The following is a 20,123-nucleotide window of genomic DNA, read 5'->3' as shown; positions in this document are numbered from 1 at the left end:
GAATTTCAAGTCATAGATTACCTTTTGTCACCCCTTTCATCTCACAGATGATGAAACAGAGGTCCAGAGAGGCCAGGTGACTTTTCTCAGGGCAAATAAAGAAGTTGGGCCTATACTGGAACCCAGGCTTCCTGACTCCTCATGAAATCTTTGTCACACTCACTGTCTTTCTCCCTCAAAAATGGCGTTGACCAAGTTCATGCTGTTTCTCTGTGTGTAGTTTTCTATAAATTGTACGTTGCCGTAAATAGAACTTTGCTGGTCCAGCACCGAATCTTTAATGTGTCTAGCTTGGAAGCAACGTCTTGAATTCCTAAGCAGTGAAACGTTGTGAGCTTCCTTCCAATAACGTTTACTCTAGAGACTTTTTCCTTTAAACCTCAATTTTCAGTCCTGAACCTTCAATATTAACAATTCTGCCCTGGGTTGTTTTAAACATTGGAGGCTAATCTAGCAATGCTTGGATCCCTTTGTTTCCTGGCTCATTCACTGGTTAAAGCTTTTGGTTCATATATTTAATTAAATTATAGCAAACACAGACATATTTTTAAAGATGCTTTAATATGTACTTTTGTTTGACCCTCATGACCTTGTCAAACAGGCAGGATAGGCTGGTGTTTCTGTTTTGGGAGCCAAAGAAACGGAGTCTCAGAGTAAAGCCTGTTGCCAAGTCCCACTGCTAGGCAGTGACAGAGCCAGGACTTGAACCCAGTTCTCAGCTATTGGGAGCTGACTGTATGGGGTGCTGTGGATACAGAGATGAAAAACAGAGGCACCTGCCCTTGTGGAGCCTCAGGGAAAGCTCCAGGAATCCAAGCTTCCCACAAGGCTGGTCAGCCAGTGGAACCCAAAGTCGTTCACAAGAGTCACCCACACCAACCTTGGAAGGTGACGAGAATGTGCCTTAGCTGTCTCTCACTTCACTCTCTTATCCATTGCATCTTTCTTTTTCCTTCTTTATATGAGATGCCATTGTATTTTAATTTTTTTTGTTTATGGCTCTTTTCAAGTTTTTTTAGTTTTTAAAAAAGTAACATTTACATGCAATGAAATGCACAAATCTTACATGTGTATTTGCTAAGTTTTTAGCCATTATATCTTATTTATTAGATTTTTAACCTCTACCATCTCGTAGGATAATGAAGTTATTGAGTGTATCTTGCTGTATTATGTTATATAAGAACTTTGATTTGTTTAAGGCTCTTAACTCCAAAAGGCATTCCCTAGTTTTGGGTTGCCAGTGTTCAGTTAACAAGGCTTGAATTTCTCCTAACCTGTTTCTCTCACAACCACAGACTGAAAATTCCTCATCTTTAGATGATTCCTTATTCCCTTGATAATTTAGTTTCTTTAGGATTTGAGTCAACTCGTAGAATATTCCTAAGATGCGTCAGATCAAAACTTCACTCCTGTCTATTAATTATAGATGACTTTGTCCTGAGCTGAGATGACTTTGGTCCCCAGGTCTTTCCCTTCTTGAAGATATTTGGTATTCGTTGGCCACCAGGACATCCAATTTCCTGTCTTTTCATGGGTTTGTGATGGATGGAGGCATTTGGGGGTTAGAATACTGATTTATGAACTAGAAAACCTGAATTCAAACCTGTACTCTACCATTTAATTTTAAAAATAATACTGGGCAAGCCATTTATCCTCTCTGTACTTTAGTTTCTTTTGTTCTTCAAAGTGAGACATTTTTTTTTCTTCCTGCCCAAGCTGATCTGGATATTCTGAAGATCAAATCTGTTAATGCTGGAGAGTTCAATTCAGTAAATGTTTGAGTGCCTCCTATGTGCCATGCTTGTGAATACATTTTGGAAATTATGAATATACAAGACGGTGCCATTGTAACTGATTGGAACTTACTCTATGCGTAAAGGTTGTATTTTCTTTTCAATATATACATTCCACACTGAAGTCAACCTGCTACAACTCACATGCAATCTTACTGTACTTCAGTGACTTGGTTTGAGTGTGTGTATATATGTATGGCTTTTTCCTTTTATATATTTTCACTGTGGAGTACAGAGGAAAACCTGCTTTTAAAAAATACTGTGGTGGCATTTTTTTTTTTTTTTTTTTTTTTTTTGTGGTATGCGGGCCTCTCACTGTTGTGGCCTCTCCTGTTGCGGAGCACAGGCTCCGGACGCCCAGGCTTAGTGGCCATGGTTCACAGGCCCAGCCGCTCCGTGGCATGTGGGATCTTCCCGGACCGGGGCACGAACCTGTGTGCCCTGCATCGGCAGGCGGACTCTCAACCACTGCGCCACCAGGGAAGCCCCTGTGGTGGCATTTTTAAAGCCAGTCAACCTAGTTCTTTCGTCTCCACCCAATGTCATTGAGTATTGGTGGTGGCTACAGCATTACTTACCAATTACAAGCAGACCAGACAACCACATTCTTATAAGTCATCTTTATGTGAGACAGCACTTGAGATATTTCAGAGTCATGCCATTCTGTAATCTGTCCCAACACATGAGACCACAAGCATAGACTCTGAAGGGTGGAAGTTAGTTTAGTCTTTCAGAAGTTAATAAAACCTTTTATGGATTCTTCTCTGCCTAGCCTGTTAAGAGTAGAATGTGTCAGAGAGGGGGGAAATGGGAAAATTACATCATTACCCTGTATTCATATAAATCGTAGTTTCTGACTGTTGAACCTGTCATAGTTAAGCCAGCCATACTGTGGCCACAGCTCTAAGTCTTAATCTGCTTTGGAGGAAGTCACCACATTGCTGTTGGAGTTCATTGTAAAACTCTTGACTCTGCTCTTAGCCCCTTTCAAACTCTAAATAAGAATGGCCTGGACTTCCCTGGTGGTACAGTGGTTAAGAATCTGCCTGCCAATGCAGGGGACACAGGTTCAAGCCCTGGTCCAGGAAGATCCCACATGCCGCAGAGCAACTCAGCCTGTGCATCACAACTACTGAGCCTGCGCTCTAGAGCCCGCGCGCCACAACTGCTGAAGCCCGTGTGCCTAGAGCCCGTGCTCCGCAAATAGAGAAGCCACTGCAATGAGAAGACCGCGCACCTCAACAAAGAGTAGCTCCCGCTCACCACAACTAGAGAAAGCCTGCACACAGCACCAAAGACCCAATGCAGCCAAAAATTAAAAAAAATTAACAGGAGAAAATTAAAAAAAAAAAAAAAAAAAAAAAGAATGGACTAAAGCTTAAAGCTTCTCTCCCATATGCTCAACATCCTCATTTTAGCTGCCTTCTTGGTGACTGTTCTGTACTTCAGCATTAATCTGGAGTTCTGACAGATGACTGGGCAATTCAGTTGCTATTTTAGTAGCATCAGACCCACATCTCTGACCTCTCTTCTATGATATACCCATTAAGCACATTTTGATTAACTATGAATAGCATGACTCTGGGTCATGTACTGTTGTGCAGCTGCCTGTTTCGTATAAAGTAAAAGCCCTTGTCAGCAGAGTCCGTTTTCTGAGTTTAAATGCAGTCCAGTAAGTGTATACGTCTAGACGACTGTACTGGGACCTTTGTTCATAGAAAAGAAGGATTCTTCCCTCCGTATTTGAAAATCTGGGAGGGCTAGTTCTCACCTTCTCTGACTCTGATACTGTTCTTCGTCACAGTAAGGGCCTGGCCCTTCTATCCCAGGCCTTTAAGTTGTGTATAATTGTAGGCTTGAATACTCAGAATCACTGGGAAGCTAGGCTTTTGCGGGGAAGTTGTTTTTAGACTGCTGGTTGACACTGTGGTTATGATAGAGGGATTTACTGCTTTAAAATTTTTTCATTCCCATTAAAATAAGAATTGCTAGACTGTTTGTAGTATAAGAAATACAAAATGTTAAAAAGGGACAGATCCTCATTTGGGGATGGGGGAAGCACACAGGAAGGGTTGAAATGGAAATACAAAGCTAAACAAATAAATTGGGGTGTTACAGCATATCTAATGTTGAATCAGTGGAGACACGAGAATTCTGAGAGGGGAGTTCTTAAGGGAAATCCAGCAATATATGTGCTTGGCATGCACTTTTCTGGCAGAATAAACACAAGTGAACTTCTAACACAATTTAGCAAAAGCCAGTTGAATTACTCATGTATGTAAGGTCTGCTGCTAAATTTTTTTTTCAAGCAGTGGTTTTCAAACTAGGTTGTGATCCACCAGTAGGTCATGAAATCAAAGTTTTAAGAAATGAAATATGAAATGAAAATTCAGGATAGAAAATATCAATGTATCACACACATAGTAAGGGTGGGTATTTTGTGAAACTTTAAAAAAATAAATATGTCGTATTGAGTTGTGATGCAAAACATTCTTATTGTGGGTTGTGATGGTCAGTTTCAAAGTTGAAGTTGATGAAGTCACTGCTTTAGAGGATACAAAGATAATTAAAACTCTTCTCAAGGAACTTGAAACAACAGATTTTCTGTGCTCAGTACTCAGTGTATATTTCTTTGTGTGTAGCTCAGAATTTCATGCGGGGGATGGTAATTCTAAGCCCTTTCTTGGGCAATTGTTCTATGTAGAAAACTGCCTGAGGAGGAGGGGAAGGAGGTGGAAGAGAAGGAGGTGGGAGAGGAGTGGGGGGAAGGAGGAGGAGGTTCTTGTTGTTATTTTGCCAGTGATTATTTTAAAGTTATAGAAGATTCTATTTAGAGTATGTGTTTAAGATAGAGGTACTAATGTAAATGACCATTAATTAAAATACCTTTACCTTTTGCAAAGACTTAGAGCTGTATCCTAGGTTGGGGAAAATCTTGTCATTAATTAATGAACTTGGAAGTTGCCATAGTGCTTACAGCTTTTATATTGCGATTAAAAGTGAAAGATTCCCTGTGTAGAATTATTGATGGTCACCACTCCTTGCAATTTGTAGACAACACTCCAATTCAGATAGCTTTTTCCTATTTGGAAGATTATATTTCTTTTAAAACTTTTCCAAAATGGGATAGATTCAGTTGATTATTTCTTCCTGCATCTCTGAACCTCACCTTTTTATAGCTCTCCTTCAGGAAACATATAATAACTTAGTTTAAGCTCAAGAAAAGCAGTTTAAATGGGAAGTAGTTTTATAGACTTGTCCTTCATTCAAGTAATTGCTATTTCATATTCTGAAGCTCTTCTCCCAGGGAGAGCAAAGCTTTGATCACCAGTGCTGGCTGTTTTATGCTTTTGTTACTGTAGTTTCTCCCAGCCCCCACCAGTATTTATTTTACAACCTGTAATACTATATGTTAGAGGTACTGCTTAATGGTTTGTTTTGTTGTTGTTGTTTATTTGTTTTTTATAAAATTACTGCTCTAGGACTGTTTTCAAGGAAGGAAGTTATTTCAGATTTAATGACTTTTATGTTCGGTTCATTTCTGCCTTTGTTGCTCGCTGTCTTGAAGAAGCAGCCAAATTCATTAGGGCAAATGTAGGCAGGTTATATTTGTTTGGGTGGATGTTCTTACAAATGCTCAGCACTGTAGTTACTAGTGTGGTGTTTCTTGAGATTCCTGGGTACTGGCAGTTAAAAGTCCATGATCTTTTAACTGCAATTCTGTAATCTGTAAGGTTCTGAAAATCAAAAGATTTTTATTTTATTTGGTAGTTTGACTTGATCTGAACTATTTGTTGCTTTATTTATCCCATTTAGTGTGAATTATCCATGCATTTCACTGTAATGATGTTAGTGTTTGGTTAATGCTGTTGATATCATTAACCCAGTATTATTATACATGCACACCTTAAAATCCAGAAAATTCAGGTTCTGAAATCTGGCCCAAAGTGTTTCTCATGAGGAGTTATAGGTCTATACTACTATTCTTGATGAACTTGTTGATTTTATTTCTTATGTATACATCAGTCTCAGTGTGGAAATGGGAAAGTAGCCAGTATAGGGATAAGAACATGGGTTTTTAGATTAGACAGACCTGCCATAATAATCACCTCAGTCTCAGTTTTGTCCTCTGTAAAATGAGCCCAGTGATACTACTCTCAAATTTGATAGTAGTGATTAGATAATATTCTTTTTTTGTTTTTTAGTTTATTTTTAATTGAAGAGATAATACTAATTCTTAATTAAAATCAAAATTAATTTCCTCATTTCTTCTTATAGTCTTACCTGGCAGGAGATTTTTTTAACTAAATATGTTATTTATACAATACCTTTTTAAAAATAACTGAGCAGGGTAGCAATGCTTTCATTCCACCTGTTGTGGAAAATCATATTCATTTCGTCCTTTCTTCTATCTGCCTGTGGTTCTTAGGGGAGCACGTAACATCAAGGTTTAAAAACGAAGTGGAGCGGATGGGTTTTGATATGAACAACGCCTGGAGGATTTCCAACATCAATGAAAAGTACAAGTGAGTTGTATTTGATCCCTGTGGACTGTGTTTCATGGCCACTGCCTTTGCAAGAAACCCCAATTCTCATGTGGCAGGACATTTGAATTTAGACTTTTTCTTTGAAATGGAGTTTTATTTATTAAATCTAAATGCCTCATCTTCAGCATACTTCTTGAGCCTTCTGTTCCCATTGCTATCACTGGAGTGGAAAGAGATCCTTACTTATAGTAGGATCCTGGAACCTTCCTTTCTATCCCCTCCTATTCTTCCTGGCACATGCATGTCTAGATAATATTGTGCTTACCTGTAAACAGGGAGTTTCTATTGTTCTCATCACTGCTTGACATCACATTAGAGATAAGATTAGTGATCTCAGAAGCAGTGATAAAACGCTTACGAGTTGGTTTTTACTGTAATTTTACTCCAGATCCTATGAAATAGGCTACCGTATTATTCTCTAATTTGTTGATCTAAAACTAATGTCACAGCTATGATCGCTTAACCATTAAATATTAATGTAACCATTATTACATATTTCCCATTACCTATTTCCCTAAAAGGTATAAGAACTTTGGTAGGGGAGGGCAGTTAACTACTATGATTTTGGTGATCCAAATTTCTATAAAACAAAAGAAAATTGTCCAGAATTTTAAAATTAACATATCCTTCTCCTCTTAAGTTTCCCTGCAGCAATTGGAGGCCTTAATCACTCTGTTGTCCTTCCAGCTGCCTCAAATTATGATAGGTATTTTCCTGGACTGTTTGTGGGTAGCCACCGGAGCATTTCCTTTTTTGTTGGAAAAACAACGGCTAATTACTATGCACAGCTCTTAACATGGACCTTGGCCAAGGAGGTGGTGTGAAGAATCAGGAGCTACAGACGTATCATACTTTGCCTGTTCTCAGTGACAGGTCAAATTAGAGAATTGAGGTGGAGTGAGGAGGGGGGTCCTCAGGGAGCCTGAGGCTGCCACAGGCTTTGCTCACATGTAACCCACCTTTCCTATACTGGAAACTGCTTATCTACAAGTGAGAAGCTCATACTTGCTGAAGAGCTGACTACTAGGTAATGTAATCCTTAGAGAACAAGGAATATAGTGATCCAGAATATTGGGTGAAGTAAAACAAAACCTGAATTAAGCTAAGCTTGTTGAGAAAAAATTTTTGAGTTCAAAAGCTAGTGGTTTTCAGAAACCTCTTTTTAATATGGATTTAAAAAATTAACTTCTTTGAGCCCACTATTTCCACTTCAGAACCAGCCTTCAGGACATTGAAAAGTTCTTCGTACTACAAAGGAAGAATAAGAGCCAAATTTACTCTTAAGCTTGAAAGAAGATAAAAGGAACAAGACTTATGGTTAGAGTGTTAATTTATAATCTGTGTCCTAGGTTATTTTTAGCAGTTTGTAGATAGGTATTAGGAAGTTTGTGGAGCTACTTTTGGTCAGTCTCCATTCTCCTGGTTAGGCTTTTGAATTCCTGATACTTAATCTGGAAATTGAGAATAAGAGAGAGAGATTTAGTGCAGAATGATCAGATCCCTCAATTCCTAAGCAGTTTGTATTTTCCTGCCTCTTCCCCTAATGCATAGAGTAGGTAGGCCATGATGGTAGTGGAGGACGAGGAGCAGTTTGTATATTTTTGGATTTGGATTAAATGTCTTATTGCCTTCGCTATTGAGAAGGAATATTGGGTTTCCCAGAGAGAGACATGTCTTGTAAGTAAAAAACCTATCAGAAATAATGCTTTCTAGGGCACCAGCTGGACTAGTATGTGCCTACTAGTATTTTCCCTAATGAAAACAGCTTTTCTTATGCAACATGGTAAATCAACTATAATATAAAATAAAAGTTAAATTAAAAAAAGAGAAAAACAGCTTTTCTTCCCCTTGAGTGTAGTTTATTCTGAAGTACGTTTTATAGAAATTATGATTAATAGCATATTCACATTACTAACTTGGCTTAATGGAGCTACGATTATGTATGCAGATGGGGCTGACCCATAGTGCTCTATCTATATACCCATGGCTGCACCTGTTACCTATAATTAGGACACCCTGTTTGGTTCACATCAAAGAATATGTTAGTAATCCTATGAGGTCTCTGGAAACTTGAAATTGTGGGCTCTGGCCCTTCTTTTCATGTTTCCCTGAAAGACTGAGGGTCTGGTAGAGGTAACACAGACTTCCACCTCTGCAGTTGGACTGGGCATTTGTGTAGTTAGAAATGACCCACATATTGGTTACAACAGTTACAATGGAGTAACTGCCTCTCAACTCCCCTTTTTACCTTGATAGTTAAGATCGCCAGATTTCCAAAAGGCAGCATCAAGTGGAACAATCCAAGATAGTACATATATACATAAGTAAACACTTAAGGCAACCCATTCTGCTGAGCAGGCCAAGACTCAGGTAATGCTCCTCATTGCCTTTTAACAGGCTCTGGGGTAGCTTGATCGACATCCTTCTGCTGGCTCACTCATGTCTCTCCCTCTTCTCCCCTCCCTCTCTGTCTTCTTCCCTTCTCCCTCTTCCTCACCTTCCCTGTTAGGCTGTGTGCTAGCTATCCACAGGAGCTCATAGTGCCTGCTTGGATCACTGACAAAGAACTAGAAAGTGTCGCAAGCTTCAGGTCCTGGAAGCGCATCCCCGCCGTCGTCTACAGGTAAGTAAGCCTGGCCAGACCCAGCCTGGTCTGGTGCTACTGCCCACTGCATGTGGTCTGCTGCTTCTGTTGCTGCTAACCTGGGGGTGGGGGTGGGGGGTGGTTCAGGGAACTTTCCAGGTTATTCTGTACTTCCTTATTGCTGAAGCTGCTCATCCATTCATATACCAGTAATTCATCTGGAACACTACCTGATGATTCAGTTGACACTGAAAAAATTTTAATAGAAAAGTGGCTGGACTTGCTATTTTAAGATCCTTTTGACATTCTGTGGGAAGATAATGTGCTCATTGCATTTAGCTTCAGATGTTGGCCTTTGGATTGAGAGAGATGAATCCTAGAAAGTACAAATTGGGAGTGTAGATTTGAGTCATTTGTGATTGTCTTTGTGGTTGAAACTTTGACAGATGGAAGAGGTCTGCTTTGAGAGGGAGCATTTAGAGAAGAAGGCTAGGGCTTGGCTGGATAGATGCTATCAGAGATCAAAGGCAGGAGAGTCAAGGGAGGCAGGTCCTAGGAGGGGGTGGTGTTGTGGTGACGAGCACAGGTTTTAGAATTCAGGTCTTCTCTCTGACACACCTTGCTGTGGCACCTTGAGTAAGTCCCCTAACTGACCTCAGCCCTTTCCCAATTAGTAAAATGGGAATGATGTTCTTACTTCACAGGTATGCTGCAACATCTGAATGAAGCACTGGGCTTCCTAAGCAATGTCTGGAGTAGGTTGTATTCCTGAGGGCTGCTTTTGTAATTCAGTGAATAGCTAGCTCAGTTCTCACAGAATCATGTTAAATTTTTAAGAGGTCATTCCCTCTTATTTTGGAACAGTTTCAGATGTCCTTGTAATATCACGTTCTCCATTTCATTTTTCCAGTTTGCAGACATTATGGACTCTCCTTGAATTCGGGCCAAACCAGTGAGGTTTAGTTAGAAACTCATGCCAGGAGGCAGTCCATTGAAATACTGAGGTTGTAAGAAGGGGTTTATTTCCTTGTGGAATTCCCACTGAGGTAACCAGCTTGTTTAGCCCATGGAAGGCAGATTCTGATGCCCACCCTGAAGAGGGAGAGATGGAAAAGTACGTATTTGCTTCTGTCCCAGTGGAACCCATTAAGTTTTCAGCCTCAGTTTTCATCACCGTTGTTTTCAGACACTCCTAGAAAAGTAGGTCACCAAATTTACTTATCACTCAAATGGTAAGGATGACACAGGAATTAGAGCAGTGAAAGCTGAAAGGATTAATGAGTCTTATCAGTGATCGGCCCAGCTCAAATAGGGAAAGCAGCCAGCTGCTGCTCTGTGGACAGCAGCTGTTTAGATCAGCAGCCCTGGCATTTGTGAGGTTTGCTGACTTTGAGCATAAGGGGAAAGGATTCTCATTCTCAAAGTAAGGGTCTTTTGGTGAATTCTCCCTGTTGGTAGAGAGGCCTAAAAGCGTAGGCTGAAGAAAAAAACTTAGAGTAAACATGGGAAGCTTCTTTCCCCTTCCAAAGTTTATTCCAGAGGGCATAAGCTTCCCTAGCTCAGGTGGCAGGATGCTTCTGAATCCATCGTGTGTTTACTGAATGTAGTTGTCTGTAAATTGCAGTAATGACTCCTTAGGTTGCTAGCAGCAGTTACTTGACAGCACCATGCTGAACCAGCACCTGATTTAGTGCTTTCTCCTATGGTGATGAGAGAGTGCTTAATTGGATTTATTATTGAAGACAGAGATTGCTTTAACACAGAAAGATGGTGCGAAGGGCGCCCATCTGTAGTGTAATTCACAGCTCTCCCCCTTTGTGCATTGAGTGATTGTTAGAAACTTCTAGTTATTTAGGGAGTTGATTAATGCTAACTTAAGGATAGTTTAAACATTTGTATCTTTCTATATAAAACTGAAGCATTTAGTATTTAGTAGGGGACTCATACATTGGACATCTTAATTTTTATTTTTCCTTGTTCTATTTGTAAAATGATGGAAATGCTCTTTAGTGATTTTTAGCTGTAGTGTTTTTGTTCTCTTTCATGCAATCTAAAGCATTTAGAAGACTGCAGAAAACTTCACTGCTTATTGCAGCAGTTCAGTTGCAATCTAGCTATTATAATACTATGGCCCTTAGGGAATTCCCTGGCGGTCCAGTGGTTAGGTAGGACTCCTGCTTCCACTGCAGGGGACACAGGTTCCATCCCTGGTGGGGGAAGTAGGATCCTGCATGCCGCGTGATGCGGCCAAAAAAAAAAATAATGTGGCCCTTAAAACCCAAGACCCAGGCTGACGAGTGCCATCTACTGTTCCTCTCGAGCATTGATGGGAAAGATTTCAGAAGAAAAGGATGTGCAGGAAAGGCCCTGCCAGCCTATCCTATAAAGGGTTTGCTGTCAATCAGCTCATTGGTTACTCAGCACCTATTATAATATGCTAGGAGGCATTTTAAGAATCAGTGAGGTTTTATTTATAGTTTGGCTCCATTCAGCAGGTGACCCAATTGAATGTGTTGGCAATACACAAGTACTTTCCATTATTTGTCTCCTAATGAGGGAGGATTTAAAAACTACAAGCAAACTGATGGTTCCAGTGGAATTTGATTATTGCCAAATTTAATTTATTGCTTATGAGTTTTAGGATTGAAAACAAAAATCCTTCTCACATTCCTTGAACAAGATAAATAGATTCAATAGTCTGTTTTTAAAAAATCCATCTATGCCCTACATGTGTTATATGTGTGTATGAATATGTGTTTAGAAACAACTTTAATGGGAGTAAAAGACATTGACATTTCTCTCTAGGATATAGAATTGGGAGACATTAAAAATTTTTGCTTACTAGCTTTTCTACTCATTTATTTTTAAAGTGAATGATTACCTCTATAACTTCTAAAAACAGCTTTATTGAGATGTCACATACAATTCATTCTTTTAATGTGTATAGCTCAGTGATTTTTTTTTTAGTATATTTGCAACTATCACTACAATTATTTTAGTACATTCTCACCACCCCAAAAAGAAACCCCAGACCCATTAGTAGTCACTCCCCATTCCCTCCCCAAGCTCCTTAGTTCTGGGTCAGTAAATCTACATTCTGTCTGTATAGATTTACCGATTCTGGACACTTAAATGGAATCATAGTATGTGGTCTTTCATAACTGACTTCTTTCACTTAAGAGCAATAACATACTCAAGGTTCATCCGTGTTGTAACATGTATTAGAACTTGATTCCTTTTCATTGCCAAATAATATTACCTTTATAACTTTTTAGTTGCTAAAATTGCCTAACTAAAATTCCTAATGAAGAAAAGCTTGGGTTTTTAGAGCATCTTAAGGTAGACTATGAGTATGATTTCTGGTCTTCTTTCTTTTTTTTTTTTTCCTGTTTGCGGTACGCAGGCCTCTCACTGTTGTGGCCTCTCCCGTTGCGGAGCACAGGCTCCGGACGTGCAGGCTCAGCGGCCATGGCTCACGGGTCTAGCTGCTCCGTGGCATGTGGGATCTTCCCAGACCGGGGCACGAACCCATGTCCCCTGCATTGGCAGGCGGACTCTCAAAACCACTGCGCCACCAGTGAAGCCCTGGTCTTATTTCTTGATAAAGGATCTTATCAGAGTATGGCTTATTGATATTTATTCTATTCATTTCCTTCTAATAGTTTACAGAAGGGTGGCTGGCTCATTGAGCTATCTGCCTATAGTAAGAGCAGTTGTGATTCATGAAATGTCAGGAGGTTTTGTAAAGCAGTCCACTATGGGCCAGGTAAGTATATCCGTCCCACGTGTGGGATCTTGTTTTGAAAAGAATCCTCAAGCCAGCCCTAAGTGTACAGTTGCTACAGTGGGCCCTCAGAAGTCAGTGACGAAACAAATGTTTGTCAGCATCTATTATGCTAGGATATTCAGGTGTAGTATTAAAAAGGAGAGATTAATCCTTCATTATTAAGTGTGGTATTTGTAGTTTTTTAACTGATTTTCAAAAAATAAATTTAAATATTCAAGTATTTTCTTTATGAATATTAATTTTTCTCTGACAATACACTTTTATCATTTTGTTGGTGATTCTACAGAGGTCTCTAAAATGGTTTGGTAATCAAGAAAGATGCAGATAGGTTTTGTTATTTTTAATTATTATTATTTTAAATATTTATTTATTTGGCTGTGCCAGGTCTTGTTTGTGGCATGCAGGCTCTTTTAGTTGTGGCATGTGGGATCTAGTTCCCTGACCAGGGATCAGTCCCGGGCCCCCTGCATTGGGAGCACGGAGTCTTAACCGCTGGACCACCAGGGAAGTCCCTAATTATTACTTATTTATTTTTTGTCTGCACTGCACGGTATGTGGGATCTTAGTTCCCTGACCAGGGATCAAATCCGTGTCCCCTGTAGTGGAAGTGTGGAGTCTCAACCACTGGACCGCCAAGGAAGTCCCAGGGTTTTGTTATTCTTGTTCCTGTATAAGACTTCTGCCCTGAGAGGACTTGAAGCTAACCCATCACTTACTTGCAGTCAAGCTGTTCATTAAGGCATTTAAAATCTACTATCTCACTTTTTGTATGAGCACAGAGCATCTGAATGGGGCCACTGGGATGGGTACAGTTGTTGTCTTGTTCCCCGCACAGGCACCAGAGCAATGGAGCTGTCATTGCCCGCTGTGGACAGCCGGAGGTCAGCTGGTGGGGCTGGCGAAATGCTGATGATGAGCACCTGGTGCAGTCAGTAGCCAAAGCTTGTGCCTCCGACTCCCGATCCAGTGGCAGCAAGCTGTCAACTAGGAACAGTCCCCGAGACTTCCCCAATGCAGGAGACCTTTCTGATGTGGAGTTTGGTAAGGTGCTCCCTGGGCCTCTGGCAGCAGTTTTTATAGCATCTGAGAACCTTTTCTTGAAATGGCCTTCTTCCTGTAAGACACAGAATTTGTTTCATAGGAGAGAGAGAGTGAAGCATCAGTTGATGGGATTGTTTGAGGAGTCATGGATCTTGGCAAAAACCAGAAGACCCTCTGTTTCAGACTTGGTTTAAGTGGACTAGAGTGTTTGTTGTCTTTCTTGCCATCATGACAAGATGGAATATATATGTAATAGGGGACCTACAGTGTCTCCAGACCATGGGGGAAAACACCAGGATTATGTTGTAGTCATTCTAGGACTACAGAAATGCGGTATAGGAGATTGTAGGCAAAATAGAAAACAAACTAGAGAGAGAAGTCCTATTGTATTAATGTAGTTTTGGTTAGGTGGGTTTCACTTAATCGAGTTTTTTGAATACTGTAATAAGTGCCTGTGGTTCTTACTTTGTGGCAATTCTGGGAGAGACAGGTTCATTTAGTTTTTCCTTCCTGCTCCTGATGTCCCTAGATTCTTCTCTGTCAAATGCTTCAGGAGCAGAGAGTTTAGCTGTCCAACCACAGAAGCTTTTGATCTTGGATGCACGCTCCTATGCAGCAGCTGTGGCGAACCGAGCCAAAGGAGGAGGCTGTGAATGCCCAGGTGAGGCGCACAGTGCTTTCGTCCCTGACCCTCTGTCCCTGTGAGTCCACCCCATGCCCAGCTGGGTCTTAGTTCTCAATTTGAAGTGAATGGAAAGCCATGTTCCTCAACCTGTCTTGAGACAGCCAGAGCTCCTTTTTGGATTCTTAATACCGTATGCTCTTTTTAAGGGAGAAATGGAGGAGGAGGTGCAGTGAAACCAAAGAATCTTCCTTCCCTGTGCCAACTTTTAGGTGATAAGGAAAGTAAATCCTCTCCCATAATAAGGCCTGTTATGTTTGGAAGCTTCTTCTTTAGCAGCTCAGTTTCTCAGCCTTCTAAAAGCTTTTTTTTGTGTTTGACAGTGGGTATGCTCATTACTAGCCTCACAGAAAACTCCTCACATGACTTTTACTTAGAAAACATGGGGTAGAAATTGAAGCAGCAGATACAAAACTCTAGCAAAGTGCCTCAGTCTTGACCTGTAACACCCCTACTGTTTGAACGCTGGCTTTCTCCAAGGACCTGTTAGGTGCCAGTTGTGTGCTGTTGGAGCAGGTAGAGGCACTGAGCTCCTTTTTCAGCTGTGAGCTAAGCTGGAATCTAAAAGCAGTTGTACCAAGGTGAAATTTGAATGCAGAAATGCATGGTTCTGCTAGGTTCTTTTCAAAGAGATTCCAGAGATGCAAAGTGAGGAGAGACCCAAGAAGTAAACCTGGGGTAAGATGGAAGTATACACATCTTTTTTTAAAAAAAATAACAGCTTCTATTTTATATCAGTATCTTCTTCACAAATCTAACCTTCCTTTTTGAAAAGACAGCTAAAAATCAAGCACTGTTTTCCTCTCATAATAAAGGACTGGGCTAATAGGCATCAAAACATTGGCATTTCATTAGTCAGCAGCTACAGTGGGTTTGTTTTATAGCCAGTTTGCTCCTTTTAAATTTGGCCATTTGGACTTTAAATTCAACATATTTGTGTTCTCTTTGTTGTTATTCTCTCCAGAGTATTACCCGAACTGTGAAGTTGTTTTTATGGGGATGGCAAATATTCATTCAATTCGGAGGAGTTTTCAGTCTCTGCGATTGCTGTGCACACAGATGCCAGATCCGGGAAAGTAAGACCTTGGCTTTGGCTTTAAGTTTGCACTGATTTTTTTTTTTAATGAGTTTGAAAGTGTCTTTCTATTTTTTGGTGAATTTCAGTTTAACTTTCAGAGTCCCTGGTTATTCTTACTCCTGTGTTAGGAGCATGCAGCACAAAGGAGGAGCTGGAAGAAAAATCTAGCACTTTGAAAGGTTTAAAATGTGCAGCAAAGAACAGATCTCAGCCCTCAGAATGGAAGCATTGCCGTCTTATTTTTCCTGGGCCCTCTTCCTTTTCTTCCACATGTTTTTGACTCAGAGTAACTTAATTCTTTGTTTTCTGACATACTGTAGTGACACTTAACTTTCTATGAACTGGAATGTTTTACTGTGAAGAGTAAAAATTTATTCATTATGTTCTGAAAAGGGTTAAAAATTCTTTAAACTTGCCAGTAGGTCAGTTCCTTTTACATTTGCTTCTAATTTCTAAACTACCATCTTACTTACTAAGAACATTACCATGATTTTTATTGCTTATTAAAAATGAATGGCTGGCATTTGCTGTGAGGAAGGTGAAATAACACTCCTCCCCCCAAGGGAACTGTTTGAATACAAGATAAATTAGGAGGAATGCTCTGTAAAACAAATATGGACAGATAAATATTTCAAATCCCCTGTTTTACTGTTTCAGGAAGCCAGAAATGTGCCAGAGAAGACAGAATTTTCTCTGTTCTGGTGTTTGTGCTAGGTCCCATAGCTGTTTCCCTGGGTTCTGTTCAATAGATCTCATGATTGCATCAATTTTGCAGCATTGTTTGATTTATTAAATCAAATGGCTGCCTGAACCAGTTGTACTAACTCCTGGTAGCAAATGATTAAATTCATCACAGTTGCAATCAGCCCAGAGGGTGAAGCAGTTGTCCTTGGGGAAAAGCCTGACCGAAGAAATGAGATCGCTGCCCTGCTTTGGGGATTAGCAACTTGCATCTGCTATGCATATTCAGAACCTAGCTAGTAGTACTCTTCCCTAAAGGAAGGGGAGGGCATAGAAAGAGCCTGGTTGAGGATTCAGGAGATCTGCCACTAATTGACTGTGTGACTTAGGCCAGTGGCTTAATTCCTGTGGTTATCAGTTTTTCCTGTCTATAAAATAAAAGGGATAGAGTCAGTACTACCTGATCTCTAATATCTTCCATAAGTTAAAATTCTTTCTTAAAAAGCTGTTTTTTAAACTCTGAGTCAAGAAGATGTAATTAGCCCTTGCTTGGTCCAAATGAATGTCAGGGAGGAGGAGGGAGGTTGTAAAGGAAGAAGGAAATGCTTTGTCTGTCTTTGGCAGCAAATCATAATGCAGTACTGAAGCTTCCCTTGTGGATAAAAAGAAGCTATGGCAGAGGCGGGACCAGCTTATAAGCGAGCCTCCTGACACTTGTTTGCGGCCGTAGAGGGCTACGGCATGCTTAGGTTGCTACCTCAGCTTTTGAAAATAGGACAAGGGAGCCTGGAGTCTCAGCACACCTCCTCCATTGGCAGATTTTGGAGTGCAGCTTCTGTGTTAGGCATGGACGGATGACACCAAGTGGTATGTAAGAATGATTCAGTCAGGTTCAAGAGAACCAGGTTCTCATTTACTGTTTCTCCAGGGGCCAGGAGATAAATTAGTATTTGTTCTCCTAAGCCTCATCTTTTATTTTTTTTCAAGACTGTGTGAGGAATGAGAATAAATAATCCACCAGCAAAAAATGTTTCTCAGGTATTTAGTAGGACATAGAAGGTCTTGAGATAGAATTTTTATCCACGGTTTAAAAAGTAGGAACCTTCAGTGTGTGCTAGGCACTGCACAAGGAGGGTATAGCTGTGCCTGAGACACAGTGTCTGCCCACTGAGGAGTCAGAGTCTGGTTGGTATAACAAGCAAATCCATGTGAAGCCACTGCTTATGCAGTACATTCTGGTGTTTGTTTGCCTGGAAAGACCATCTCTTTGGACTATTCCAAATTCCCCAAGGTTTAATAAGCCTTTATAGGCTAGTCTTGGCAAAAGCCTTCTCATAGTCCCCTGACAGAAGTATTTATTCTCTCCTCAAACTCAGAGTTTGAAGGACTAGACTGTGGTCTTAACTACAAATCTGATCACATTTTGGAGAAATTGGAGCTTTTTGGGGGGATTGGGGAGTAGAATTCATGACAGGGCACAAGAAATAAAATGTCAACACAGTTAAAAAACCATTTGTGATCAGCTTGTGATTATTCCCAAGGGGCCATTCTTGGGATCTGATACTCCCTGAAGGCCTTTCAAAAGGTTTTTAGATCCCTGCTGAATCTAGTCTGTACTAAGCCCAGCAGCTGTGTAGCCACAGGCGTATTAATTTGTGTGAGTCTAAATCATAAGTTTGGGCCCATCCAGTTTTAATCCATAGACATTCAAGACTTGATCAGTGGTGGGTGTTGGGGTGTGGGTAGTAAGCGATGTTGTCTGCACTGTTGTTGGATGTGGCATCTAGCTTGTATCTTATTACAGACATACTTACATTTGAGTTTTCTTTACCTTTTTTTTGAGGACTTGCTGGGCAGAGTTGCTGATCATTAAATATAAATATTTTCTCTTTTCCATCTCAGAGTGGCTGTGTTTTTTGTTTTTTTGTTGTTTTTTGGAGAAGATTCCAGGAAGAGCTACTTTTCTTATACTGGGTAGATATACCTATTATGGACTAAAGAATATTAAATATTAATTCTCTCTGGGAAATTAGCTATAACATTTTTGGAACAGAAGGTGGCCCTGTTAATTACTGTCCTATTTCTAAGGCTCTCCTCTATTGCATGGTAGGGCTTGGGTCTCATCCTTGTACATGCTTTGTAAACACAGAGATTTTCTGTTTGTTTTGGCAGTGTTTTATTTGGAAGGAAAAGTCTTTGGGAATTGCTTTTGAATATGACTGCTATTTGGCATGACCCAGTATATCATAAAAATCAGCATTTCCTATCCCCTTCTGTTTTATTTTTGTAGTTGGCTCTCAGCTCTTGAAAGTACAAAATGGCTCCATCACCTGTCTGTGCTTCTGAAGTCAGCACTTCTGGTAGTGCATGCTGTGGATCGTGATCAACGACCAGTGCTAGCGCACTGCTCGGATGGCTGGGACCGCACCCCCCAGATTGTGGCATTGGCTAAGCTCTTGCTGGACCCTTATTACCGAACCATAGAGGTAGGATTTGACACTTCAGGATGAGTGGGGGAAACCTTGGAGGGTTTTATGATCGGTTTTGATTGAGGTGGCTAGGCCCAGTGAAAGTGAAATTTCTGTAGTTTTGAATCATTACTCCTTTATCTTGAGCTAAATTGTTGTGGTACGTACCACAGTGCTTGTGCCTCTTAAAAGGGGGTAGATTGTGAATAACCAGGTATTGAGAATACAGACATGTTTTCCTTTGCAGAGTATCTACTTGGATACCCCAGGAAAGTGGGGCTTCTATAGAAGGATCTTGACATGCTTATTATGGTAATGGGTCTGTATATCACCACAATATTCTGTGGAGAAAGAACCCTATTGTGAAATAATCACCTATTGGGTTAAAGATATAAGAAAAACCATAAAGGTACCCTAAAATATATGTAAATCTGGGATGGGGAAAGATTTTACAAACATGACTTTGTAAGCATACCATGAAAGAAATTAAAAAATAAAAAAGAAATTAAGGGGGGAAAAAGTATGACTTTTTTATAGTGAATGAAGGGCTAAAAATATAAATAGTCTCAACGAAGACTTAGATAAATGCTTAGTTACCACCCCTTTGATGATTATGGAATGGAGTTGAGGGAATCGGGACACTGCCCTAAGCCTGTGTCCCATCCTTTGGCCGTGGGGCTGGGTTAGGGGCTCCTGGTGGGCTTAGTGGGAAGGTGTTAAAAGGGATCACTGTTGGTGACATTAGGCTCAGAACAGTTATAGTTTGGATAGACAAGCACAAATGGGTCTCTCCTGGGTGCTTCCCCGCAGGGTTTCCAGGTCCTCGTGGAGATGGAGTGGCTGGATTTTGGCCACAAGTTTGCTGACCGGTGTGGTCATGGGGAGAACTCGGATGATCTGAACGAGCGTTGCCCAGTGTTTTTACAGTGGCTGGACTGTGTTCATCAGCTTCAGAGGCAATTTCCGTGCTCTTTTGAGTTCAATGAAGCATTCCTTGTGAGTTTGGGCTTGTGATTCTTCGTTTTGGGGACCTTCTAAATTCATAGGGGTATCAATGCAAATGTTAGTGGGCCAGTTTTCACATGAAACTGCATCCTTTCTAGAATTTGAGGGGTCATTCTTCCATTTTTAATTAAAAACAATAGTAATAAACAGGTGTTTGTTTATTTAGTGAATCCATGTGTACTAAGTTTACATAAACTTTGAGTTCTTCTAAACATAACTTTTAAAATGGATGATAAAAGCACTAAACAGTAGTTAGAAATAGAAGCAATAGATTTTCATCTGCTCCCTCCAGTCCATCTACCAACCCCCCTGTGTCTGTTCCACACTCTCTGCTCCCTGTCCTTTGAAGGAGGATGTACTATCCTTGCCCTCTTCCAGCCCCTCCTCCACTTGTGCACCAGCTTCCATCCCCCTCCTTTGCTCAGCTTCATTGCTTCAGCATTTCTCCTCCCTGCCC

General features: G+C 40.5%; 1 protein-coding gene across 6 annotated transcripts in view; it reads left to right on the top strand.

Annotated features, from left to right (window-relative positions):
* MTMR3 (myotubularin related protein 3) overlaps positions 1–20,123 on the top strand; it is a 131,940-nt gene that overhangs the window by 101,198 nt on the left and 10,619 nt on the right. For all 6 annotated transcript variants that reach the window (XR_003795277.1, XM_029233876.1, XM_029233852.1 and 3 more), the window contains exons 8-14: positions 6,223–6,319; positions 8,850–8,963; positions 13,547–13,752; positions 14,282–14,413; positions 15,399–15,510; positions 18,484–18,679; positions 19,472–19,657. Coding sequence is in view for 5 of the 6 variants with exons in the window: in XM_029233876.1 (XP_029089709.1) it covers positions 6,223–6,319; positions 8,850–8,963; positions 13,547–13,752; positions 14,282–14,413; positions 15,399–15,510; positions 18,484–18,679; positions 19,472–19,657 (1,043 nt within the window). In the remaining variant the exon portion in view is untranslated. The remainder of the gene's footprint in view (positions 1–6,222; positions 6,320–8,849; positions 8,964–13,546; positions 13,753–14,281; positions 14,414–15,398; positions 15,511–18,483; positions 18,680–19,471; positions 19,658–20,123) is intronic.

The sequence above is a fragment of the Monodon monoceros genome, unplaced genomic scaffold (genome assembly GCF_005190385.1).
Source record: "Monodon monoceros isolate NGI ecotype Baffin Bay Population unplaced genomic scaffold, NGI_Narwhal_1 Super_Scaffold_1, whole genome shotgun sequence".
Taxonomy (NCBI): domain Eukaryota; kingdom Metazoa; phylum Chordata; class Mammalia; order Artiodactyla; family Monodontidae; genus Monodon; species Monodon monoceros.
Note: the sequence above shows the minus strand (reverse complement) of the source record. Positions and strands in the feature narration are given on the sequence as shown.